The sequence below is a fragment of the Arachis hypogaea genome, chromosome 11, assembly GCF_003086295.3.
Source record: "Arachis hypogaea cultivar Tifrunner chromosome 11, arahy.Tifrunner.gnm2.J5K5, whole genome shotgun sequence".
In the NCBI taxonomy this organism is placed as follows: Eukaryota; Viridiplantae; Streptophyta; class Magnoliopsida; order Fabales; family Fabaceae; genus Arachis; species Arachis hypogaea.
Genome location: NC_092046.1, coordinates 47,454,255 through 47,476,172, shown reverse-complemented (window position 1 = coordinate 47,476,172; position 21,918 = coordinate 47,454,255). Strand labels below are relative to the sequence as shown.

Below are 21,918 nucleotides of genomic sequence, written 5' to 3'. Positions count from 1 at the left end.
AATAAATATTAAAATACTTAATTGTAATATTGTATAAGTATCTTCGTCTTTAAGAATATATAAAGACGAAAATATATTATTTATTATAATTTAATTTTTTGGTGTGTTTTATTTATAATTTATTTAAATTATTAAACATTAAAAATGATTTTTTAATTATCTTCCTATTCATTGTAAACCATTGTGCATTTATATTTATGAAATTCCTAAATAATAATCATAAAGTATAAAAATTAAAATAATTTGCATCAAGAAGTTATTTGAAAAGATTTTTTATTTTTAATTATCAAATAAATACACACTTAAAAATCATCATTATTAAAGCAAAAATCACCAATAGTTCTTTTTCTGTTTTTATTTGTCACTTTACTGCCAGATTTTTGTTTTTTAATAGGAGAGTGTTAGGTAAATAATAACCATCTTGAATAACATGAATAATCACTAATTAAATAAAAATACACTACACTTCTAAATTAATCATCTAAATCTTAATATTAAAATAACTATCTGTATACCTAGTAAAATGAATATCTAATATATCTATTATTTACATTATTTAAAATAGCTATACTTTTCCTTTTCAATATCTAGTTATGATTGAAGAAAAAGGAGATAAGAGTACGTGTGGATTTGCATGCAACTCTACCTTCTTCTACACATGGTATATTGCCGCTGCAGCAAGGGGTATTATGGGCTTGTTTGGGTGAGTTTTTAAGAAAATATGTTTTTTTGAATTATCTTTTTTTAAAAGATCTTATAGAAAATTAAAAGTAATTTTATATTTGAATATTTTATGTAAAAAAATCTTTTTATCTATCAATTATGTTTGGGTATAACAATATAAAAATACTTTTTTTATTTATTACATAAAAAATATTTTTTTAAAAAAAAAAATCTTTTAAAAAAAATGTAAATTATAACTTCTCAAAAAAAATATTTTTTTATTTTTTTAGTACTTTTATTTTTACAATTAAAAATTTATCAAACATACTAAAAAAAAAAAAAAAATTAATTAAAAAATATCTTTTTTTTTAACAAAATAATGACGCCAACTACATATATGTCTAAACAAATGCCAAATATCTGGCTATCTTGTCTAGAAAGAAAAACGATGAAATTTTGAAGGGGAGAAGATAATTGTGTGGTGATATTAGTAGGAGAAAATATTCATACTTGGATTCATGTATAATTTAAAGAAAATGGTAGCACAAGTTCAACTTTCATCACTATGAATTTATTGATGTCATACCACTAGAAGTAATTTAATCTAATAGTAAAAAGTTTTACTAGTATGTGGAAGATACAAGATCATTTCTAATGAAATATTTTTAGAGTATTACTGTTAATATTTTTAAGAAGTGAAATAATTTAAAATTAAAATTTATATTAAAATTAATTGATAAAATAAAATTAATATTATTTTAAAGATATGGTATCTTCTTAATAAAGAATTAATAAAATTTTGTTATTTATATAATTATATTAATAAAATAATTAAAAATAATATAAAATTTTAATTGAATTAATATTGGAGGGACTAATTTTACGAGTAAAGTGATAATTAGATCTTCGACTTCGAACTAATTAGTCTCTAAAAATAAAATAATTTAGTTCTCCACGATAGTAAACGGTAGACACCTTATATCTTTCTATCAATTTATCACATAAAATTTAATGGTAGTAGTTATATCATATGTACCGTTAACTAAACATAAAAAAAAAAGGAAAAAGAATACAAAAAACAAAAACAAGCTAAATTAATTGGTTAGAAACATATATAAGGGAATACAATATTATAAATCACTCCGTAATTAAAACCACTCCAAATAAGATTCTTCTTAAAAAATAATTACTTTGGTCATAGAGTCTGCTGCATTATTTGTATCTCTTTGAATTAAAACAATAGTACTTTCTAGTTCCAGTTTATGATTTTCTGAATCTATTTAGACAAATTCTACTCTCGAATACCATTATCAAGCATCATTTGTTTATCAATGAAAGAGCGTCTAAACAATTAATTAGATAATTTTTTTTGTTAATTATCATTATGATTATTTTTCTTAAATAAAGTTCTTCCTAAGTTATTGAAGGTATGATTATGAATATTTCTTTAGTTTCTTTTACTACTATATACATTATTCTCCTATTTTTCATGGTTTTTTGTTAAGGATTTCAGTTAATTTTTTAACCTTTTTGTTAATTCTTTTATTTTAGAATATTCATTATTATATTTATCTATTTTAGATTGATTCAAATGAGTTCTAATTCTAGATTCTCTCATTCGAAGATATGAATTTGCTAAAAAAAAGTTTCTTTGTATTATTTCAATTAATTTTTTTATTAATAAAGGAGTTGGGTTCTCAATCTCTCTAAATTTAGTATTTTTTATAATTTTTAAAATAGTTCATCCACATAGATTCATTCTTTATTTTTTAAAATTATGTTCAAACTTTTCATCTTTTTGAATCATTTTTAGTTGTTTAACAAAATAATTATTTCTTCTAACTTTTCATCAATGTTCATAGTCTTAATGGTTTTACTTTTAGTTTTGACATATCAATTATATTTTGTTGATTTTCTTTCTTGAAAATATTTTCTAAACAATATTTCTTAAATAGTTGTTCTATTTCATTTATTAGACTAGAATTATCTTATATTTTTTCTTTATTATTTTGATAATTATTTGTGTAGTTTAAATTTTCTTTTCGAGAATATCTATTATAGAATTTAATTGAGAGTCAAAATTATGGTGGAAATATGAAAAATCTTTATCGAAATGATAATTTTCTGGATTTCATGGGATATATAAGCTTTTTTTGGACTTTGAATTTCTTAAATAAAATTAATTGTAAAATTAAGATTTTGTGAAAAATTCATTTTATATTAATTTAAGAAATTCAGTCTTATTATAAATGACATTAGTTATAAAAGCATTAATTTTTCATTTATTAATTTTGATAATATAGATATTTCTTTTCTTAATCCTTTTAATTTATTTAATGGCTTACTTTCTTACATGAGATTTTTTTTTTCTTGTTATTTTCATTGGAGTAGGTGTTTATATAAATAAAATTATCAAAATAGGTTGCAATATAGCATATGGCAATGGAGTATCGTCGATCCTATCTTTACTCCATCTACATTAAGAAAAATGTTCATCATCCTTTTTCTATAACCATCATGTAGGGCTGCATATGGATCGGATAATATCCGCATATCGCGGTAATTATTTGCATCTGATCTGAATTTTGTGGATATTATCCGATCCGCAGAGTCATCGGATCGGATCGGATCGGATCTGCACTATAGTCGGATCGAATTGCGGATTTGGCAGTGATATCCGCGGATCCGATCCGCAAATTCGCATATCCACACATCACATATAAATAGCATAGTTTAAGAAAATAAACCCTAATGTGATATGAATTTTAGTGTGTTATTTATGAATTTTATGATATTTTGTTTTTAATTTTTTATGTTGTCCTTCAACTTAGAATAATTAAACTTAAATATTGTGTTATTATTTTGTTTTTGTTATTCAAAAGAACTATTATTGATAATATTTTAGGAGTAAATAGGCTTAAACAGATAAAAAATGAATTTTTTGAATTTTTTTGTAAAAATAGTCAAATAGAATATTAAAATAGTTTTTTTTTTTAATTATGCGGATATACCCGATATCCGATCGGATCGGATCCGCAAGTATGCGGATCGGATCGGATCCGGCCTAAAAAAATGCGGATATCGTATCCGATCCGATCCGATGAGTGCAGTGCGGATCGGATAGAATTTTAGGCTATATCCGATCCGATCCGATCCGTGTGCAGCCCTACCATCATGGGTCCTTAATTAAAAAAAAATAGAAAAGTTTTTTTGTTTAAATAAAATAAAAATTTAACATTATTTACAGATATAAACGTATTTAAAAAAATTATATTTTTTTATTTTTTAATTATTTGAGTACTGAAAATGAGATAATTATAAATTTATCTTATTTGTAGTAACAATAAGATAAATAAAAAATTGTAACTACATATTTTGATTGTTCACAAAAAAAATTATAAATTTTTTGCTCTATCTTATTGCTACTGAAAATAAAATGCGTTTATAATTATCTTATTTTTTTGGTGACTTTATAATTATCTTGTTTACAATACCAATAAAATATGTTCATAATTTATTGCCATTGAAATAAAATTACATTTGTAGTATTATTTAAATTGATTTAGAAGTTAAAAATCAACATAATTTTATATGCTATAGTTTTAAAAATTGGATCGAAACTACTAATTCAATCGGATTAACTAAAAATCAATTATTAAATCAGATTAGATAAAACAATTAGTTGACCAATAACCGATCAAAGAATTAAAAATATAGGTCAAAGAATCGATTAACCAGTGAAATCAATATAATTTTTAGTAATTAACTAATTTAAAATAATAAAACACAAAAATCACCTTTTTTTTTCAAAAATTATATATTATATATAAATATATTATTTTATTATATCAATTCCATCCCTATCGAACTTCAATTACATCTTTAAACCTTTAAACTTCAAACTCTACTAGATTTCAAAACCTTGCTGTTTACATATATTCATTTAATCTTCATTTTATAAATTAATCCAATTTTATTCAAAAATAGCAATTTATATGGTATTAAGTGGAATTTGTTTTTTAAGCCAATCCCATTTAAACTTGGATTTAACACTATTATTTTTTCACAAAATTATATCGAGTTAAAAGTTAAATTTTTTTTGAAAGATTATTCATTTTTTAAATTGGTTATCGAAAGATTAAATTAGTTATATGAGTCCCTAAAAGTTAAAACGTAAGCCAAATTGATCATTTCATTAGTTAGATGATGATATAGTAAATTAATATCACGTATCACAAAGTAATTGGCCGACGTATCAAGTTAGTGACATGTGGCATGTCAGTGTTATCTGGCAAATGTCATAAATTTATTTAGAATCAAATTAATATTTGAAAATACATACATAAGTCATTTTTATCCCTAAAATTTAAAAAATTGATCAAATTAGTCCTTATATATGTATTTCTTTTATTTTTCTTTATAATATTAACATTTTAATATGTTTTAATCCAACTAATATTAATCTCAATTTTTACACCTTAATAAACAAATTTTTCTTCAAATAAAATAATAAAATAATTAAATCATTACAAAGTTATTTTTATTTGTGATTTTAGATTTTATATTTTTGAATTCTAGTTCTTTTGTAGTGAATTTTTTTTTATAAAATAATTTTATCAAATTGTTTTTAATTATATACTAAAAATTTTAATCTTTTAGATCTCACTAAATATATATAGTAGTTATTTTAAACTTTTAATCTTTTAAATTTCAGTCAAAATTTAGTCTAATCTAAAACTAGTTGTCCACTTTTATTTTTCTATATTTGTTTTAGTTCAAAATTCTTTTTAACAAATTAAATTAAAAAAATGACAATTAAAAATACATAGAAAAACGGAAATAACTAAATAGTAATAATATTAATAAAAAAATTACATTAAAATATTAAGATTTAACAGAGATCTCGCAAATTAGTTTTCAATTAAATTGGTTTTTAATTATTGAGTTCTATCACATAAGTTAAATAATAACAAAAATTATAAATTAAAAAAAATAAAAATTTAAATTTTAAAATAACTACTATATTTATTTAGTAAGATTTAAAAAAATAAAATTTTAAGTATATAATTAATAATAGTTTGATAAAATGATCTAAATAAAAAATTTCACTAAAAAAATAAAATTTAAAAATAAAAAATTTTAAAATATAAATGACAAAATAACTTTGTAATAAATTATTTATTTCTATTATTTTATGTAAAAAAATTTTTGTTTATTAAGATCTAAAAAATGATATTAAAATTAGTAGTATTAAAAATTTTAAAAATCTAATAGTATGAAGAAAAAAAAGAGAGATTTATATAAGGGCTAATTTAAATAATTTTTAAAATTTTAGGTATAAAAATGATTTACATGTGTATTTTAAGAACTAATTTGAGTCTAAATAAATTTATAACATATTAGATAATATGTGATATCATCCAATTACTTTGTGATACGTGATATTAATTTTCTATGTCATCATGCTACATAATATTTAATATGATATATTATCATCTAATTAACAAAGATACTAATTTAACTTATATTTTATTTTTTAAAGATTAATATAATTAATTTAATTTAAAAAATAAATGATCTTTTAAAAATAATCTTTATCATTGACTCAAATTATATTTATTTCAAATTTAAAATTTAAAGTTTAATATTTTTTATAGGTAAATATTATAGTGTTTAAAAAATAATACTATTTACTAAAAAAAATTAAAAATTAATATTTAATTTAAAAATCATTAAAATAAATTATTTTTAAAATTTAAAATTTATCACAAAAAATAAGTTAAATAACAATGATAGATATCATAGAATTGGCCTATTTTATAATAGGTTATGATAAGCACGGTTCCAGGGAAGTTGCATTATTTATTGCGTGAAAGCGGTCCTGTTGAAATTTTTATTGAAACTTTAAATTTTCTATTGGAAGAAGTTAAGGCAAGTCCGGCAAGCACGGTTGTGGGGGAAGTAAAACTGAATTTGGACTGAATTCATAGCCATTAATAAAATTTAAATTAAAATAAATTTACTGTATGGTTGTAATTTACCGGAACTGCAGCTTTCATTTCTATGAGAATCTCTTATTAAAAATTTAAAAAATTAAATCTAAAAAAGTTTTTAAAATTGGTTATATACTAAAATTATTTCTGAAATTTTAATTATATTAATTATATTTTTGAAATTGAAAAAAATTATACTATATTAATCTTTGATCCGTTTCTCGTTAACAATGCGCTGACATGACTTGATGATGTAGACATTTAGAGATATATGTTACATCACGATTTAGTCACGTATAACAGTATGATGACATGTCGGTTAGTGACACGTGACATGCTGACGTGGATGGTTATGTCACGTGTCATAATGCTATTTTACTACGAGTCGGATTATGTTACATATCATAATATTATTTGTCCGCGTGTCATTCACTATATCATCGTTACATATGCACCAAATCAATCCCTTACTTTACATTAAATGACTCATTTTAATCTATAAAATTTAATATTATACACCAAATTAGTTCATTCATTAGTTTTTTCTCTTTTTTTGTAAATTTGAAATTCTTAATTTTTTTGATACACTAATTTTAATTATATTTTTTATTATACAATTTTTTATAATAATTTTTTTATTAATAATTTTAACACATATTATTAGAGCACATGTTAGTTAAATCTAAAAATTTTTTATTGCTTCTTGAGTTTATTTGTATCTGTTTTAATATTGTTCAAACCATAGTTACAATAAGTATTTATATTAATTAATAGTGTCATATATGAAAGGGCCATCGAGCTAATAGATAAAATGAATTATTATAATCGATAGTATAAATCTATTTTATTAATTTAGTGAAAAGTCAATTATATATGGAATCGAACATTCTTAAAACAGATAATGAATTTATATGAGTTAACAAGTGCCTTATCAAGTATTCTTAAAGTATTTATTAAGGTGTTAAATATTAAAAAGTTTGTATTAAGAATAAGGTTGGAAGTGAGTCAAGCCAGCTCGAGCTCGACTCGTTAATAGCTCGAGCTCGACTCGTTTATAGCTCGATAAGCTAAACTCGTGAGTTGGTGAGTTAAGCTTGAGGTTGGAATTGAGCTCATAAATTAAATGAGCCGAGCTTGAGTTTGGATAAACTCAGCTCATTAGCTCGTAAGTTGGCTCGATTATATATATACATATGAAATAGTAATATTTAATTATGTATATATATTAATGATCTTAATTGTTTAAAATTTTATATTTATTTTTTATATATAATTTTGATGTAGGATATAAATAAAAAATTTATAATTTATTGATAGATAAATAATATATAAAATTGATCTTTTTAAATATTTTTAAAAATATATAAGTTATAATTTATTGATATAAGATTATAGATTATGTTCTTATTATTTGAGTCAGTTCGTGAGTTCGAACCAGCTTGTGAGTTTTCGCTGAGCCGAACTTGAGCTTAAGAAATAGGTTCGATTGTTAATGAGTCGAGTCGTGAGTCAAGCTCAATTTTAGTGAGCCGAGCTTGAATTTGGTCCAGCTCGACTCAACTCGGCTCACTTCCAACCCTAATTAAGAAATATTATTATACTCTTAACTTACAATATCAATATATATCTCATATAATTCTTTTAATAAAATATTGTAGAAAAACTTTGTATAATTAAAACTAAAATTTTAAAATCACCTTATAAAAACACTTATATTTAAATAACTCGTGAAAAGATAAAATTAAAATTAATGTATTTAAAGATATTAAAAATTTTGAATTTATAAAAAAATAGAAAAAAATTTATGAATGGATTCATTTGGTGCACGACATTTAATTTCAGAGACTAAAATGAGTCATTTGATGTAAAATAAGGAACTAATTTGGTGCATATATCTAACAATGATATAGTGGATGACACATAGACTAATAATTTTGCGACACGTGACACAACCATCTACGTCAGCATGTTACGTGTCGTTGACCGATACGTCATTATACTGTTATACCTGGCTAAATTATAAGGTGACACTGTCACTAAAGATCCACGTCATTAAGTTATATCAGATCAGCACGTGTTAATAAAAAATAGGTCAAGAATTAATATAGTACATTTTTTTTAAGAATTTAATAAAATTTAAAAGTTTAATTTTAAATTTTAATAAGATATAAATTTAAACTAGGTTGTTGTTGCCTTGTTGCTGCACGGTTGTGAGTTTTATCATTTATTTTATTTTAAATTTATTAATTGATGAAAATGATTTTAAATTTTTTGAGAAGGAAAGAAAAATTGTGGTGCTAATAATAAATAAGAATTATGGTTTTAGATTATTCACTGTTATTTTCAATGTATGGTTATGAACTTTATTTGCAAGGTGATTTGTATAAATCTTTATGGTAATATAAATAAAGAATTTTTGTTTGTTAACATAATACTTATATATTGAGTTTGAAGATTATTTATTTAGATGTTGTCACTAAAATTTTTTAAATATTTAAAATTTTAAAATTTAGATATAATATTATATAATTGAGGTTGTTAGATATTATTTATACCTTGACCCAAAAATATAAAGTTAGGTCTAATAAAGATAAAGGTTTACCTAAAAAAAGGATGGCCTCCTCTACTTACTCGATCTCATAGAGGTCGGGCAACCATCTCCTGAAATATCTCCTACTATCTTTATTTTATCTAGAAAAAAGATCTCAACAAGCTCCGAAGATAAAGAAAATGGTTATCCACCCACAAAGGTGGAACTACTCTAAAAGATGGTTGTCTCTCTACTATAAATACACTAACACCCTCAGGTATATTCAGAACCCAATCTACTAAAAACCTGCTTAAAACTTTTGCTAACTTAAATATCGCATTCTCTTGCAGGTACCACCCCACCTCCTTACGAGGAACTCGGATGGCGGCACCTCGGCACTAGCAAAAGTCGAGCGCTGTCTCAGAAGGAGTCTGGACCTCATGTTCAGGTCCAAATCACCGTTTCAGGTAACTCTCAGAACATTGGCGCCATTGCCGAGTATCTGGAAGTCTACATCCACATATGTTGAACAACCAGTATGAAGACGGTCACATAGCGTCTGAGTCGGAGCCAGAGCCCCACCATGACGACTTGACGCCCCGAGAGAGAACAATCGCCCCCCACAGAGAAGGAATATCGGGAAACCCTCATCTCCAGGGATTTATTTGGAGGTCCACCCGTTCAAAGATGAAGAACCTCCCCATCCGACGGAGATACTAGGGTTAGTTCACGGCCACCGTGGACGATTAGAACAACTCGAGTTGGAGACTGAACGACAACAGAAAGCAGAAAGAGAATTACGAAAAGAAGTGCGACAATGGAAAGAGCTGGAGGAAAAGCTCTTGAAGTTAGAAGCCGACCTCCGAAGCCGGAACAATTGGACAGATTGAGAGAAAAGCTCTCTTGGAGGTGAAGATCTGTTTGTTGAAGAGATCATGCGAGCTCGGGTTCCCATAAACTTTAAAATCCCCTGACATCGATCTCTACGACGGAACGATCGATATGATGCATTACCTTAGCAATTTCAAAAGTCGGATGTACCTACCAAACGCATCTGATGCAATTTGTTGCAAAGCCTTTCCGATAACTTTGACTAAAGCAGCAATGAAATAGTTTGATAACTTAGCACCCAGGTCGGTAACTTGCTTTGATGACCTGACAGGAAATTCCTTACCAGATTTTCAATTTAGAAAGACAAAGTCAAGCATACTCCAAGCCTCCTGCTAGGGGTCAAGCAAGAAGTCAGAGAGACACTCCGAGATTATATAGAGAGATTTAATAAAGCCAGCTTTGAAATACAAAACTTGCCTCCTGAAGCAGTACTAATGGGGTTGGTTAATGGCCTTAAAGATGGGTCGTTCTCCCAATCCATATCTAAGCGACATCCGACTTCCTTGTATGAAGTACAAGAACGGGAAGAAAAATATATTAACATGGAGAAAAATTTTCGACTTAGAGAGTCTCTCCCAAGGCCCAACTTGTCTTACCAAAGTCGGGACAAGGAGAAGGAAGCCAAGATAAAAAAAGAATATAACTCATAAAAGTCTCAAAGATACCATAACTATGCCTCACTCTGAGTTTCTTTTGTAGATATTTACAGGGAGATATGCCACACCGAAAATCTTTCACCTCTTCAGCCTATCAAACATAAAAAGGCTGGAAGTTAGACAGAATATTGCGAGTATCACAGACTGTACAAATATTCTACCAATAATTGTTATGACTTAAAGAATATCGTAGAAAAGCTGGCCAGGGTAGGTTGGCTAGAAAGATACTTGGCTGAGAGATCAGACGGCCAAAGAAAGAGGAAAAGAGATGATGAGGATGGAGGACGGCAAGATCATCCCCTGCAAACTCTTGAGAGGCACGTACATATGATAAACGGAAGGTTTGCAGGAGGAGGAATCTCAAAATCATCATGTAAAAGACATCTCAAAGAAGTATATCAAGTCGAGAAAGACAACAGAATTCTCGATTTACTGACCATCTCGTTCACCAAAGAGGATTTATAAGGGGTGACATCTGGCCACAATGACTCAATAGTGATAACAATGATCCTTATCAATGCAAATCTTCATAGAACTTTGGTGGACCAAAGAAGTTCGGCGAATATACTGTTTAAGCCCACTTTCGACAAGTTTAGGCTAGAAGAAAGGATCTAAAGGCGTATCCAGACAACCTTTTCGGGTTAGGAAATACGCCGATCCGACCTTTAGGGTTCATCTCATTGTACACCACCTTTGGTAAAGGCTTGAGGTCAAAGACGTTAAGTTTTGACTACATCGTAGTCGACGCCATATCTGCTTACAATACCTTAATAGGTTGGACCACTTTAAACTACTAGCAGCAAATGTCTCCACGTCTCACCTATGCATGAAGTTTTCAACTGTTAGATTTGTTTACTCTCTAACCAATCTTACCACTCTTTGTTGCAGCCTTGACATCTATTATATATTTCTAATTTTACAACCAAAATGTGCCACATGTCACTCCCTCGTTGCAATTGAAATCAAATCTTTCCCTTTAAAATTAAAGAGTTATTCCTTCCTCCCTATTTTTTTCTCTATCGCTTTTATTTCTTCAACCACTCTATCTCTTTTATATATCATTATCAATATCAATGACTACTTACTAATTTGACAATCAAAATGTGCAACATGTCATTCTTTAATTGTATTAAAATTAAAATTGAAATATACCTATATTATGTATCATATATAACTATCTAATTTAATAACCAAATGTGTCACATGGCACTCTCTTATTAAAATTGAGAAATAAATCTTTTTCTCCAAAATTAATAAACTACTTCCTAAATTATCTCATCTACCTCTCTCCATTTTTCTATTTCTCTCTACCATTTTCACTCTATATATATTTTATATTTTATATTAATAATTTGACAAATTAAGATATGTCATCCGATATTTTTTATTACAATTGAAATAAAATTTTTCTTTTAAAATTAACAAACTCTTACTCTCACTCTCATTTTTCATCTTTATCTTTCTCTCTCTTTTCTCTCATTTTTTATTTTTTCTACCTTTCTGTTCTACAGAAAACAAAATTAACAAAATAATATAATTCAAATAAAAAAATTATTATTATATATATTTTTAGTTTTTTTTATTTAATTTTAAATTTTCACTACTTATCTTTCTAATCTATATTTTTATTTCTCTTCTTTCAAATATTTATTACATATAATTTGGAGGGAATACTAATGTTATAATTAAAAGTTAGAATCAAGATTCAATTGTTTAAAAAAAAAATTAATTTTTAATTAATTTTATAACTAGCAGTATAATTTTTTTATGTTAATATCTAATTATATTTTTATATACATAGAGAGAAAAATATTATTTTTAATTAGCAAGTGTAAAAATTAATTATTTCTATTTATGCAACAGACTTAACACCTAATTAAATGTAAAAGTATACACGTTAAATTATTTCAAAGTTTAGATAACGAATATTAAAATTTATTATTAATAAAAATTAGACTTTTTATATAAAAATAATAACTAAAAATCTTATTATTTAATTTTTTTATCTACAAAGATATTGATCTTTTTAGTTGGAGATTTTTGTCAATCTACATTTTTTTTGTAAAAGTGGTTTGATTTTAAAATTTTTTTGTACTATGCATAATCTATACTGTCAGAATAAAGTAGATCGTAATTTTAAAAAAATTATATTTTTATAATATTATTATGAGTAAAAATACTAGTAATGCATAAAATATATAAATTTATATATATATATATATATATATATATATATATATATATATATATATATATATATATATATATATATATATATATATCAATCAGCAACTACCCGTTTAATTAGAAACTTGGCCAATAAAAGAGTTGTACTACATCAAACACTATTTGACTATATAAAACATCATTATATTATGTGCATAAAATTATATATAAAGAGATAAGCCATTAATATGATAAAATTAACATTTGCGAAACGCAAACTATATTCCTGTAGATGCTTCACATGGAGTTAATTAGTACTATTCAATATATATTCAATTCAAAATGTTGCAATAATGGTACTTGCTAACACTCTCTATCAGTTAGATATCTCCTTTATATATAAAACTATAAAAAGAAAGCAGGAAATGGTTCTTTACTTGACAAGTGTCTAACCTGTCTGAACGACACATGGCACACTAAAAAAATAAAGGTATCAAAGTAAATATATATCTAAAATGACAAAATTTGGACATTTAGCGACAACCATTTTCATAAGCTACTGCATTTTAAAATTTAAAAACTCAGATCTCTCTCCATCGTTCTCTTTGCTTGCCGGTACGGAATCTCAGCACCGTCACCGAAGTAAACACAAAATCTTTGTTCACAATGCAAACAGAGGAACCGCCGTTAGAACAGCGGCAGCTGCGAGTGGTGTTCCTGCCAACAGTGAAAAAGGAGTAGCTAGAAGCAAGTTGATGACACGGTGAAGAGAACGAGAGCTCTGAGATCCTACCATGACGGTGTTGCAGAGGTAATTTTTTTTAAGTAGAAATTTATTTTATATTTTCTTAACACGATTTAATTCACCCTTATTCACAGATCTGGCTTTTACCATTGTTAGCTTTGTGTAGTGTCTTTTAAACCGGGTAACCTTAGGTTGGTTTGAGAGTTTATTATCCATTGGTTTAAGCATGTAGTTTCAGTGAAACCCACTCCAATTTGAGCGGTTTTTTTTCTTTTGAATTTTAAAATTTGAGCGCAAATTTACCATTTGAAATTGGTACGCGAATTTAAACTCAAAGAGAATTAATAAAGAATCAAGAAAGGTACATAGTCAGTGTCTCTGAGGGAGGCAGACCTATAAGGGGAGGTTGAGAGAATGAATGCTAAGGTAAAGATGGAGAAACTTTAGATTATATCTTTAGGAAGATCAAACATAAGACAAAAGCAAAAGAAAGAATAAAACATCAAATTGTGTTTTTTTATTCGTTTGAGTTTATACGACCCAACAAAGCAGGCTCGAATTGACAAATTGATGGTACAAGATCAAACTGTTAATGAGAGGGGTTGGTACAAGTAGAGTATATCACTACTTGATTCTTTTGGCTTTCTAAGTTAAAATGGCTGCATTTTTATTTGTGTTTGTACTCCATGTATTTTATGACAGGAGGAACGGGCTGCGCTCGTAGATTGATGCAAGATTGATTGCAGCCGCAACAAGGGACAAGGACTAGAAAAGTTTCATTTATTGTTGAGATTTGTATTTTTAACTATTATCAATACTTAATGTGTTGAGATAGTAATATTCAGGGCATAAGTGCTCACATTCAATTTGGAACTGAGGCATGTGGCAATAAAAAAATATTTTCATGTCTTTTTAACATATGGTTCTATTTGTTGTTTGGAAAGATGTGACTTTTGGAGCAAATAATAAAGGAATTGAAAGAATGAAATAAGAATGGCTTAGAGATTGAGACATGAGGTTCATGTTCAATTGCCAATGATCTTTGAATCAAGGGTTAAGGGTGCCTTTGGTTTAAATATATATCAAAGTTTAAAATAAAAATGCTTTTGTCTTTATGAGTTTACTTTTATTGATTCATGAGTTTACTTTTGTTGGTTTTGTTTGATTGATAAGAAAGAAGTAGGACTTTTAATCAAATAAAAAAAATAGTTATTTTTTGTGTGCTATGGTTGGCTACGAATATTTGCTATACCATCATTTGAAAGTAATAGTGATAACACAGAACTAGGTATATATATATATATATATATATATATATATATATATATATATATATATATATATATATATGGTTTTGCTATTTAGTGATTTTGTGTCTGTTTTGAAATTAGAGTGTTGATTTAATATGTTTTAAATGAAGTTCAATTAGATCGATCTTTTAGTTTTTTAAGGGGTATCCAAATTAGTATTCTAAATTTTGAATTATTTATGGTTGGCTTGACTGGACCAATAAATAAAATGAAGCATCCAGGCTTTGTTTAGACAAAACCAATTGGATAATATACCAAGGATTACTACTTCTAACATGTCATATATGTGAAAAAAGAAATTCAGAATAGTTGTGGATCAAGTTTGAGGAATATTTATAAGTGTACACTTAGTTTTAGAAATGCTATAAGATCAAATTTTATATATTTATTTTTTTAACGAGATTGAACATCAATATTATAAAAAAAATTAATTAATCAATCTATTTATATACTAAATAAATTAACTCCTCATAAATATGTATTAATTTTTTTATAAACAAAATATACATAAATACAATAAAATAGATTATGTACACAATTCACGCAACGCGCGGAAATCACACTAGTTGTAGGAAAGGGAGGATTTGACGGAAGTGAAGGTAGAGTTGATGAGGCGATCGAGGTGTTTGGGATTTTTTATAATTCTGAATTAACAAACGAAGTGGTACGAGAATGAATTTAGGGAAAATTAATATAAAGGACCATTAATAAAACTTAATTAATAAAAAGGATTATTAATTTTAAAATTATTAAAAAGGACTAATTTATATATTATTAAAAATAAAAATGAAAAATAAAAAATAAAAAGACAATAATATCCAATAATCTTTCTTCTCCTTCCCCTTGTTTTCTTTCCCATCTTCTTCACCTATTCTCAAACCCACTCCATACCCAACCTAAGGAAAACGTCGGTGGCGCGCGCTTGAGAAGATTCGCCAAAGGTAGAATCGTCGTATCAGAGGTGGAATCGATGTCGTCTTCGTCGCGTCAAAAGAGATTCGTCTTCATTACCATCCAGCAAAGTTGTCAAAGGCAAAATCGTTATCTTCGGGCAGAATCGTCTTCTGAAGCTCGTCGCCGGCGGTGAAACTCATTCGTCCCACGTCGACCATTGCTCCTTTGACTCCTCCAGTCGCTCGCAGCAGCAAGCCCCACCTGAAGCTCCCCAAAGCCACACGCTTATTTCAGGTTCAAGTCCCTGCCTTAAGCTTTTGAGCTATATTAGTATCCTTGAAATTAAAAATTGTATAGCTTTTAAGGTGAAAACTGCAATACATGATGAAGTTTGAACATTTTCAATTTATGAATAAGATTTTAGTGTGATGTGAAAATGCCTTAATTCAAACCTGATGATGCTATTAGTCACTGTTTTGTTTTACTGATTATGTGATTTTCAATTTTGTTTCTTTCAAGTTATAAGGGCATATGCATTAAACAAAATCTAAGTTACAATTTTTTTAATGAATATAGTAGTGCATTATTGATGTTAAGAGCGTTATCTTTGGCCCTAGTAAGAACTCTAATAACACTTGTTGTCTATATTGAAAAATACATTAATAAATGAATGAATCTGAATTTGAAGGGTTTATGTTCAAGGTGTGTTTGGTATGAGACTGAAAATAAAGATGGATCAGTTTTTGTTTCTAAACTTGTGTTCTAAAATTGTTCATGGACTTTAAACACAATGCTTTGGCGTTGCTTATGATTGTAGCATTTCTTTCTATTTGTCTAATTAGAAGAACCTGATTATATGTCATGACTCTTAATTATGTTTACACAAAAAAATGCAGGATTTCAAAGATAAAGAGCTTACTTCAACAACTTGGTCTAATAAAAAGGGTCATGTGGTAAGTATCACTACTAGCCTTTAGGTGGCTACAATTTAGTGACCTAAAATAATTTATATTGGTTATAATAATAAAAGTTTATGGTGATTGTTTTGCCAGAGAATTAACCAAAGTTCTTGATTTCACTTTGTACTTTGTTTCTACAGGCTCAGGCAAGACAGCAAGGAGAATACGAGACTCTCCACCGTGACTTAAATATTGGATTTGGTAAATGAAATTTTAGTCTTTTGGATTTTAAAAACTCGTTTCCAAATAATGAAGCTTCTGTCCATCTTCTTTGGCATAGAGAGGAAGATTTGATGGTGCCTGCTATAGTGCAACGATACATCGCCGAAAATCTTCCCTGGATTCAGTATCATGAACTCAAAGGATCTGTTCACTTGTTCCCTTATCTTGATGGTATAAGTGATACTATCATTAAGTCACTTTTAGGTGCAAAGTAGGCTTCTATGTTATGGTTAGTGACTGTTCTGTTCCGGCTTCGAGATTCGGCTTCTCCCTATCTGAAAATTCAAAGAGTTGATTAGAGTGAAATGTATTATCTACATTGAAACATCATTGAGTACACATGGCTGTAGGGAGAATAAGGTTACTTTCAAACATGAATTCTATCTCTTGCTTGAAAACAGATTGAAAGAGAAGCTGAAATGTTTCTCTACAGCCTCATTGAGTCTATGAACCTGAATTGATTTGAAATATGAATTTCTTTTTTATGAGTGTGATGATCATTATCCATGATTATTAGTAACTAGCAACTATCAAGGCTATCAATGAAGCATAAGGAATAATGGTATGAAAATATTAGAGTGGTCTAATTTTACTGGAAGACTGGTATGGAAGCACAATTATTCATTGGATCTTTGACTTGTAATGAAAATATCAATTGAAAATTTTATAGAAAGTGTTTCTTTTTCTAAGATTGTTTTGTTTAACTATGAGCAGAGTTACACAATTTTAGTGTAAAATTGCAGAGTTTGTGCAGAAAATTACAGAACATTAGTGCAAAATCATAGAAAAAAATTAAATTGTAGATTTTTATTTACTAAGTGCAGCAACTTTAATGCAGAATTGCACAATAGAACTAAAGCCAAACCTGTTGCATAATTCAAGTGCATATTTGCAGAAACGCTATTAAATCAACATAAAACTACAAAATTCAAGTGTAAGATTACACAAATTTAATTAAAAATCAAAGTAAAACTATAAAGTTTAAGTGCAGATACAATTAAGAAACTCAGCAGAATCACCTAATATGCATAACTTAAGAAAAACCAATATTGCAATTCTAAATGTGACAATCTATAAATTTAGAACTACCTAAAAAAATTCATATCTTTTCTGGATTAGGATTTCTACGTTTAGAACGATTATGACCACTCTGATCACATCGGCTACATTTGTAAACATGCACATCTTGAAATTGTGACTCTCGGCGCTTCTTGCATGGTCTTCCCGGAGGACGAGTTGTTGTAGGTGACATAAGAAAAATATTATTCTCCCAGTCTGTTAGGGTCAGGTTGTTGACATCAGGCATGTCATGAGTTTCAATTGGAATCATACTGCTCGCGTAAATCTTTTCTTGTGAACTTTTCAGATAGCACTCCTCTACATAGGTGTAGATGTTGCCATGTAATAATTTAATTGCAGCACAAGCATGTGGACATGGAATTTCAGTCATTTGCCATTCAAGACATGTACATTCTTTGCGTAGTAGATTCACACGTACATCAACATTTGACCCTCTAACCATAACATTATGATCTCCATATCTCACTGCTTTAAGAAACTCACTTCTAGCTACATGCTCCATCAATATTTTATCAATCTTTGGCCCAACTTCATTCTTCCATTTAGTCATCTCTAACTTTGCAGTATATAACAGATTTGCAAGTTGTCTCTATGCTCTGTTATTAAAGCACAAATACTATGAGTCCTCTCTTTTCTTATCCATGAATTAAATGATTCAGCTATATTGGTAGTTATGAGGTCCCATCGTCGATGAGGGAATTGAGACTTTGCCCATTTGTTAATATCTCCTTTAGTCTCTAACCAATTTGCAAGTTCTGGTGAAAATGCACGAAGTTGTTGCACAGTTTCTGTAAATTCTGTGCCAAAACGGGTATAACAAACTGCGTCTAGTAGTTTTTTTGCATCTTCTTTTACTTCATCGCGTATTCCCCTCTGTAACTTTTTAGTTTCTGCACAAAAATTTTCTTTCACATGTCGATAACAATAAGCATGTCTATCCCTGTCATATACTTGCTCCACAACTGCAATAATTGATGGATGCTTATCAGATATTAACGTAACTGGAATTGACCCAGTTAGTTCTTTCAAATTAGATAGGAACCAAAGCCAATTCTCATTATTTTCAGCGCTAACAATTGCATATGCAATCGGAATAAATCATTATTTGCATCGCATGTAGAGGCAGCTAGAAGAGTTCCCTTGTATGGACCACTTAAGTGGCAACCATCAATAAATAATATAGGCCTTGCTCCACGAAGAAAACCTGTCACACAACACCCATATGCAACAAAAAGCTTTTCAAATTGATAACTAGGAGAGCATGTCCATTTTGCAACTGTTTGTGGATCAGTTTTCACTAAACGATTACATATCCAAGGAATTAGCATATATGAATCTTTAGGTACGCCATTAATTTCAGCTAATGCTTTCTCTTTTGCAGCCCAAACTTGGTGATATGTTAGTGAAAATCCGTATTCCTTGAAAATATCATTTCGTATGTCATTAGGCAACTTGTCAGGAGTTAATCTCAACTTGTCGACAATAATTGAAGACACCAAATTAGATATGAAAGAGTGAGTACTTTCCAATACATCTTGAGTTGAGTGCTTATGATTCTTGATAAAATGTCTCATCACGAGGAACGAAGTATTTTTTTCCATAGCATAAGCTGACAATTTCCACGGACAACCTTCAACCTTGCACACACAAATTATTTTATCCGGACTGTTCTTTAAGAACTTGTATGTAAACTTATGAGCAATACCATATTCAAACAATGCTTTCCTTAGCTTACTTGCATTTTGAAAAATCTGTCCTTCTTCCTTTATAAGATCATTTCACTTAGCAGAGCCATTGATAATATGAGGTGTAGGGACAAGTTGGGTTGTACATAGAATTGGTGTCAATGGATTTTGACCATCAATATTAGTAACGACGTCGACTCCTTGAGTTGAATTACTTGATAGTGTACTAATCATAAAAAAAATTAAATTAATTTCATAACAATTCACTAATCACTAATATAAGAAAATTTATAAAAAGATAACCCAGTTGGAATACATACCTGTCATGAACGTTGTCGTCATTGTCCTCATGAGGTGCAATATCATGGTTAGTCTTTTCTACCTCCATGATATATACATGAGCTGTATCATCATTGAATGTGATCAATTAGTTAACACTATCAGTATCAATGAGATCTATGAGTTGAGATTGGTTAAACTTGACTGTGTAGGTAATGCGTTTATTCTGCATATTTTCCTTGGTTCGAAGCCATATCTTATGCATTAAATTTGAATGTGTGCATCCTTCTTCAATTAGCTCTCCTATGATTTTTCCTCCATGATAAATAATTTTCTGGTTTGGTACAACTTCAATATTACCTTCAATGTGAAAATAACAAAAAATTTATCGACGAACAGTAGATTCCATGTCTATGCAAAAATATAAAACAATAAATAACCAATAATGAGGGAAGAGACATTAAAATCTAAAAACGAGTTTGAAAGAAATATATTACTCAATAGCAATGTTTCTGCAAGAATATACCAGAAAATCAACTTACCTGCCAGGAGTATACTCATAGGTACTCCCAAGTCTTAAGTTTTGTGATTGGCAGCAACAAATGTCTCTATGAGTTATAGATGAAGAATAAGGATTTGAGTGTCATAGATAATTAAAAAAAAATTATGTTAAAAAAAAGAAATAAATGAAAAAATAATGTAAGGATATATTTGTCTCTTCACAAAAAAGATTTGGTCCTTTTTTTAAAATATTAAAAAATAAGTCTTTCTAAATAATTTTAAAATTAAAGGTCCTTTTTAATAATTAAATCTTCCTAATGATCCTTTATAATAATTTTTCCATGAATTTAGATGATATGTGCTTCATCACATTGGAGAGAGAGAGAAAGAGACAAAGAAAGAGAAAGAGAAAGATAGAATATTGATGGTGACGGAAGAAGACGAAGAGCAAAAAGAAGATAGGAAGAGGTTGATGGAAAGTATTTTTTCATCTAGAAATCTCAGCTAACGGTATTTCCAAAATTAATGTTTAATTAGAAATTAAAATTGTCAATTAGAGATAAATTTTAATAGTTATAAAATTTAGTTAAATTTTTTATGGTTAATTTTATTGGCCTTTAAATTTTCTATAATCAATAGTGATTATTTACTTGCAGAATAAGTGAATAATTCTGCTTAAAAATATTATTACCATATATATAATCTCTTTTCTAAATTGGTAGCCTAATTTAGTAATATTAATTACGAATTGATATTATAATAATTTTGTTGCCTTTTTTCTATTAGCATTCTTACCAATTACCCCTAGTAATATTCACGTCTACTAAATTAGAAAGTGATAAATAAATTATGAAATAATTATTAAATTTTATTTATTTTTTAAATGAAATAAATAAAAAAATATATTAAAATTATTTATTAAAATAAAATATTTTTCTAAAACAAAATGCATGAAAATTAAATTGGATACCATCAATTTGTAGGAAAATCAGGTAGACTCCCACCTATTTAGATTTAAATTACTTCCATTACTTATTTAAATTTGCAGTAAAATTCGGTCTGACTTCCCACCAAATCAATCCTTATCCCTTTTTCGGTTTTGAGCCAGCTCCAACGCTTATAAATACCCCAAATTATTTTGTGTATATCCCATTCGACTCTCTTCTATTCATTCTTCTTTCAATCAACATTTTTATTATTACATTCTAATTTTTATCCACTTTTTTGCTCAATTATTTGTAATTTCATCTACTTTTAATGTTCTCATCTACTTATCTTTTTCATTTATTTTTAATTTTCATTTGCTCTTACTACTAATATACTTTTTCACATATAAATTAAGAT

General features: G+C 27.7%; 3 protein-coding genes across 3 annotated transcripts; 1 reads left to right on the top strand and 2 right to left on the bottom strand.

Moving 5' to 3' along the window:
- Positions 1–16,514: 16,514 nt before the first annotated feature.
- LOC140176107 (uncharacterized) lies at positions 16,515–17,244 on the top strand. Its single transcript, XM_072205982.1, has 4 exons — positions 16,515–16,550; positions 16,745–16,801; positions 16,948–17,008; positions 17,063–17,244. Exons 1-4 carry the CDS (start codon positions 16,515–16,517, stop codon positions 17,242–17,244), a joined length of 336 nt encoding a protein of 111 aa, XP_072062083.1.
- An 884-nt stretch (positions 17,245–18,128) lies between these two features.
- On the bottom strand, positions 18,129–18,659 carry LOC112721330 (uncharacterized). Its single transcript, XM_025772400.1, has one exon. The coding sequence runs from the start codon at positions 18,657–18,659 to the stop codon at positions 18,129–18,131; it is 531 nt and encodes a 176-aa protein (XP_025628185.1).
- A 2-nt stretch (positions 18,660–18,661) lies between these two features.
- On the bottom strand, positions 18,662–19,710 carry LOC140176106 (uncharacterized). Its single transcript, XM_072205981.1, has 2 exons — positions 19,314–19,710; positions 18,662–19,071 (listed from the first exon to the last, which is right to left on the bottom strand). Exons 1-2 carry the CDS (start codon positions 19,708–19,710, stop codon positions 18,662–18,664), a joined length of 807 nt encoding a protein of 268 aa, XP_072062082.1.
- Between the last annotated feature and the right edge of the window lie 2,208 nt (positions 19,711–21,918).

What these genes read in the sequence shown, in the direction of transcription:
- LOC140176107 (XM_072205982.1), top strand. Translation starts at nt 16,515, where the DNA reads ATGAATGAATCTGAATTTGAAGGGTTTATGTTCAAG. An exon ending in CTAATAAAAAGGGTCATGTG is followed by an intron (nt 16,802 to 16,947) that starts GTAAGTATCACT and finishes TTGTTTCTACAG; the next exon opens with GCTCAGGCAAGACAGCAAGG. An exon ending in TGACTTAAATATTGGATTTG is followed by an intron (nt 17,009 to 17,062) that starts GTAAATGAAATT and finishes CAAATAATGAAG; the next exon opens with CTTCTGTCCATCTTCTTTGG.
- LOC112721330 (XM_025772400.1), bottom strand. Translation starts at nt 18,659, where the DNA reads ATGACTAAATGGAAGAATGAAGTTGGGCCAAAGATTGATAAAATATTG.
- LOC140176106 (XM_072205981.1), bottom strand. Translation starts at nt 19,710, where the DNA reads ATGGAAAAAAATACTTCGTTCCTCGTGATGAGACATTTTATCAAGAAT. An exon ending in ATATGGGTGTTGTGTGACAG is followed by an intron (nt 19,072 to 19,313) that starts GTTTTCTTCGTG and finishes CAATTATTGCAG; the next exon opens with TTGTGGAGCAAGTATATGAC.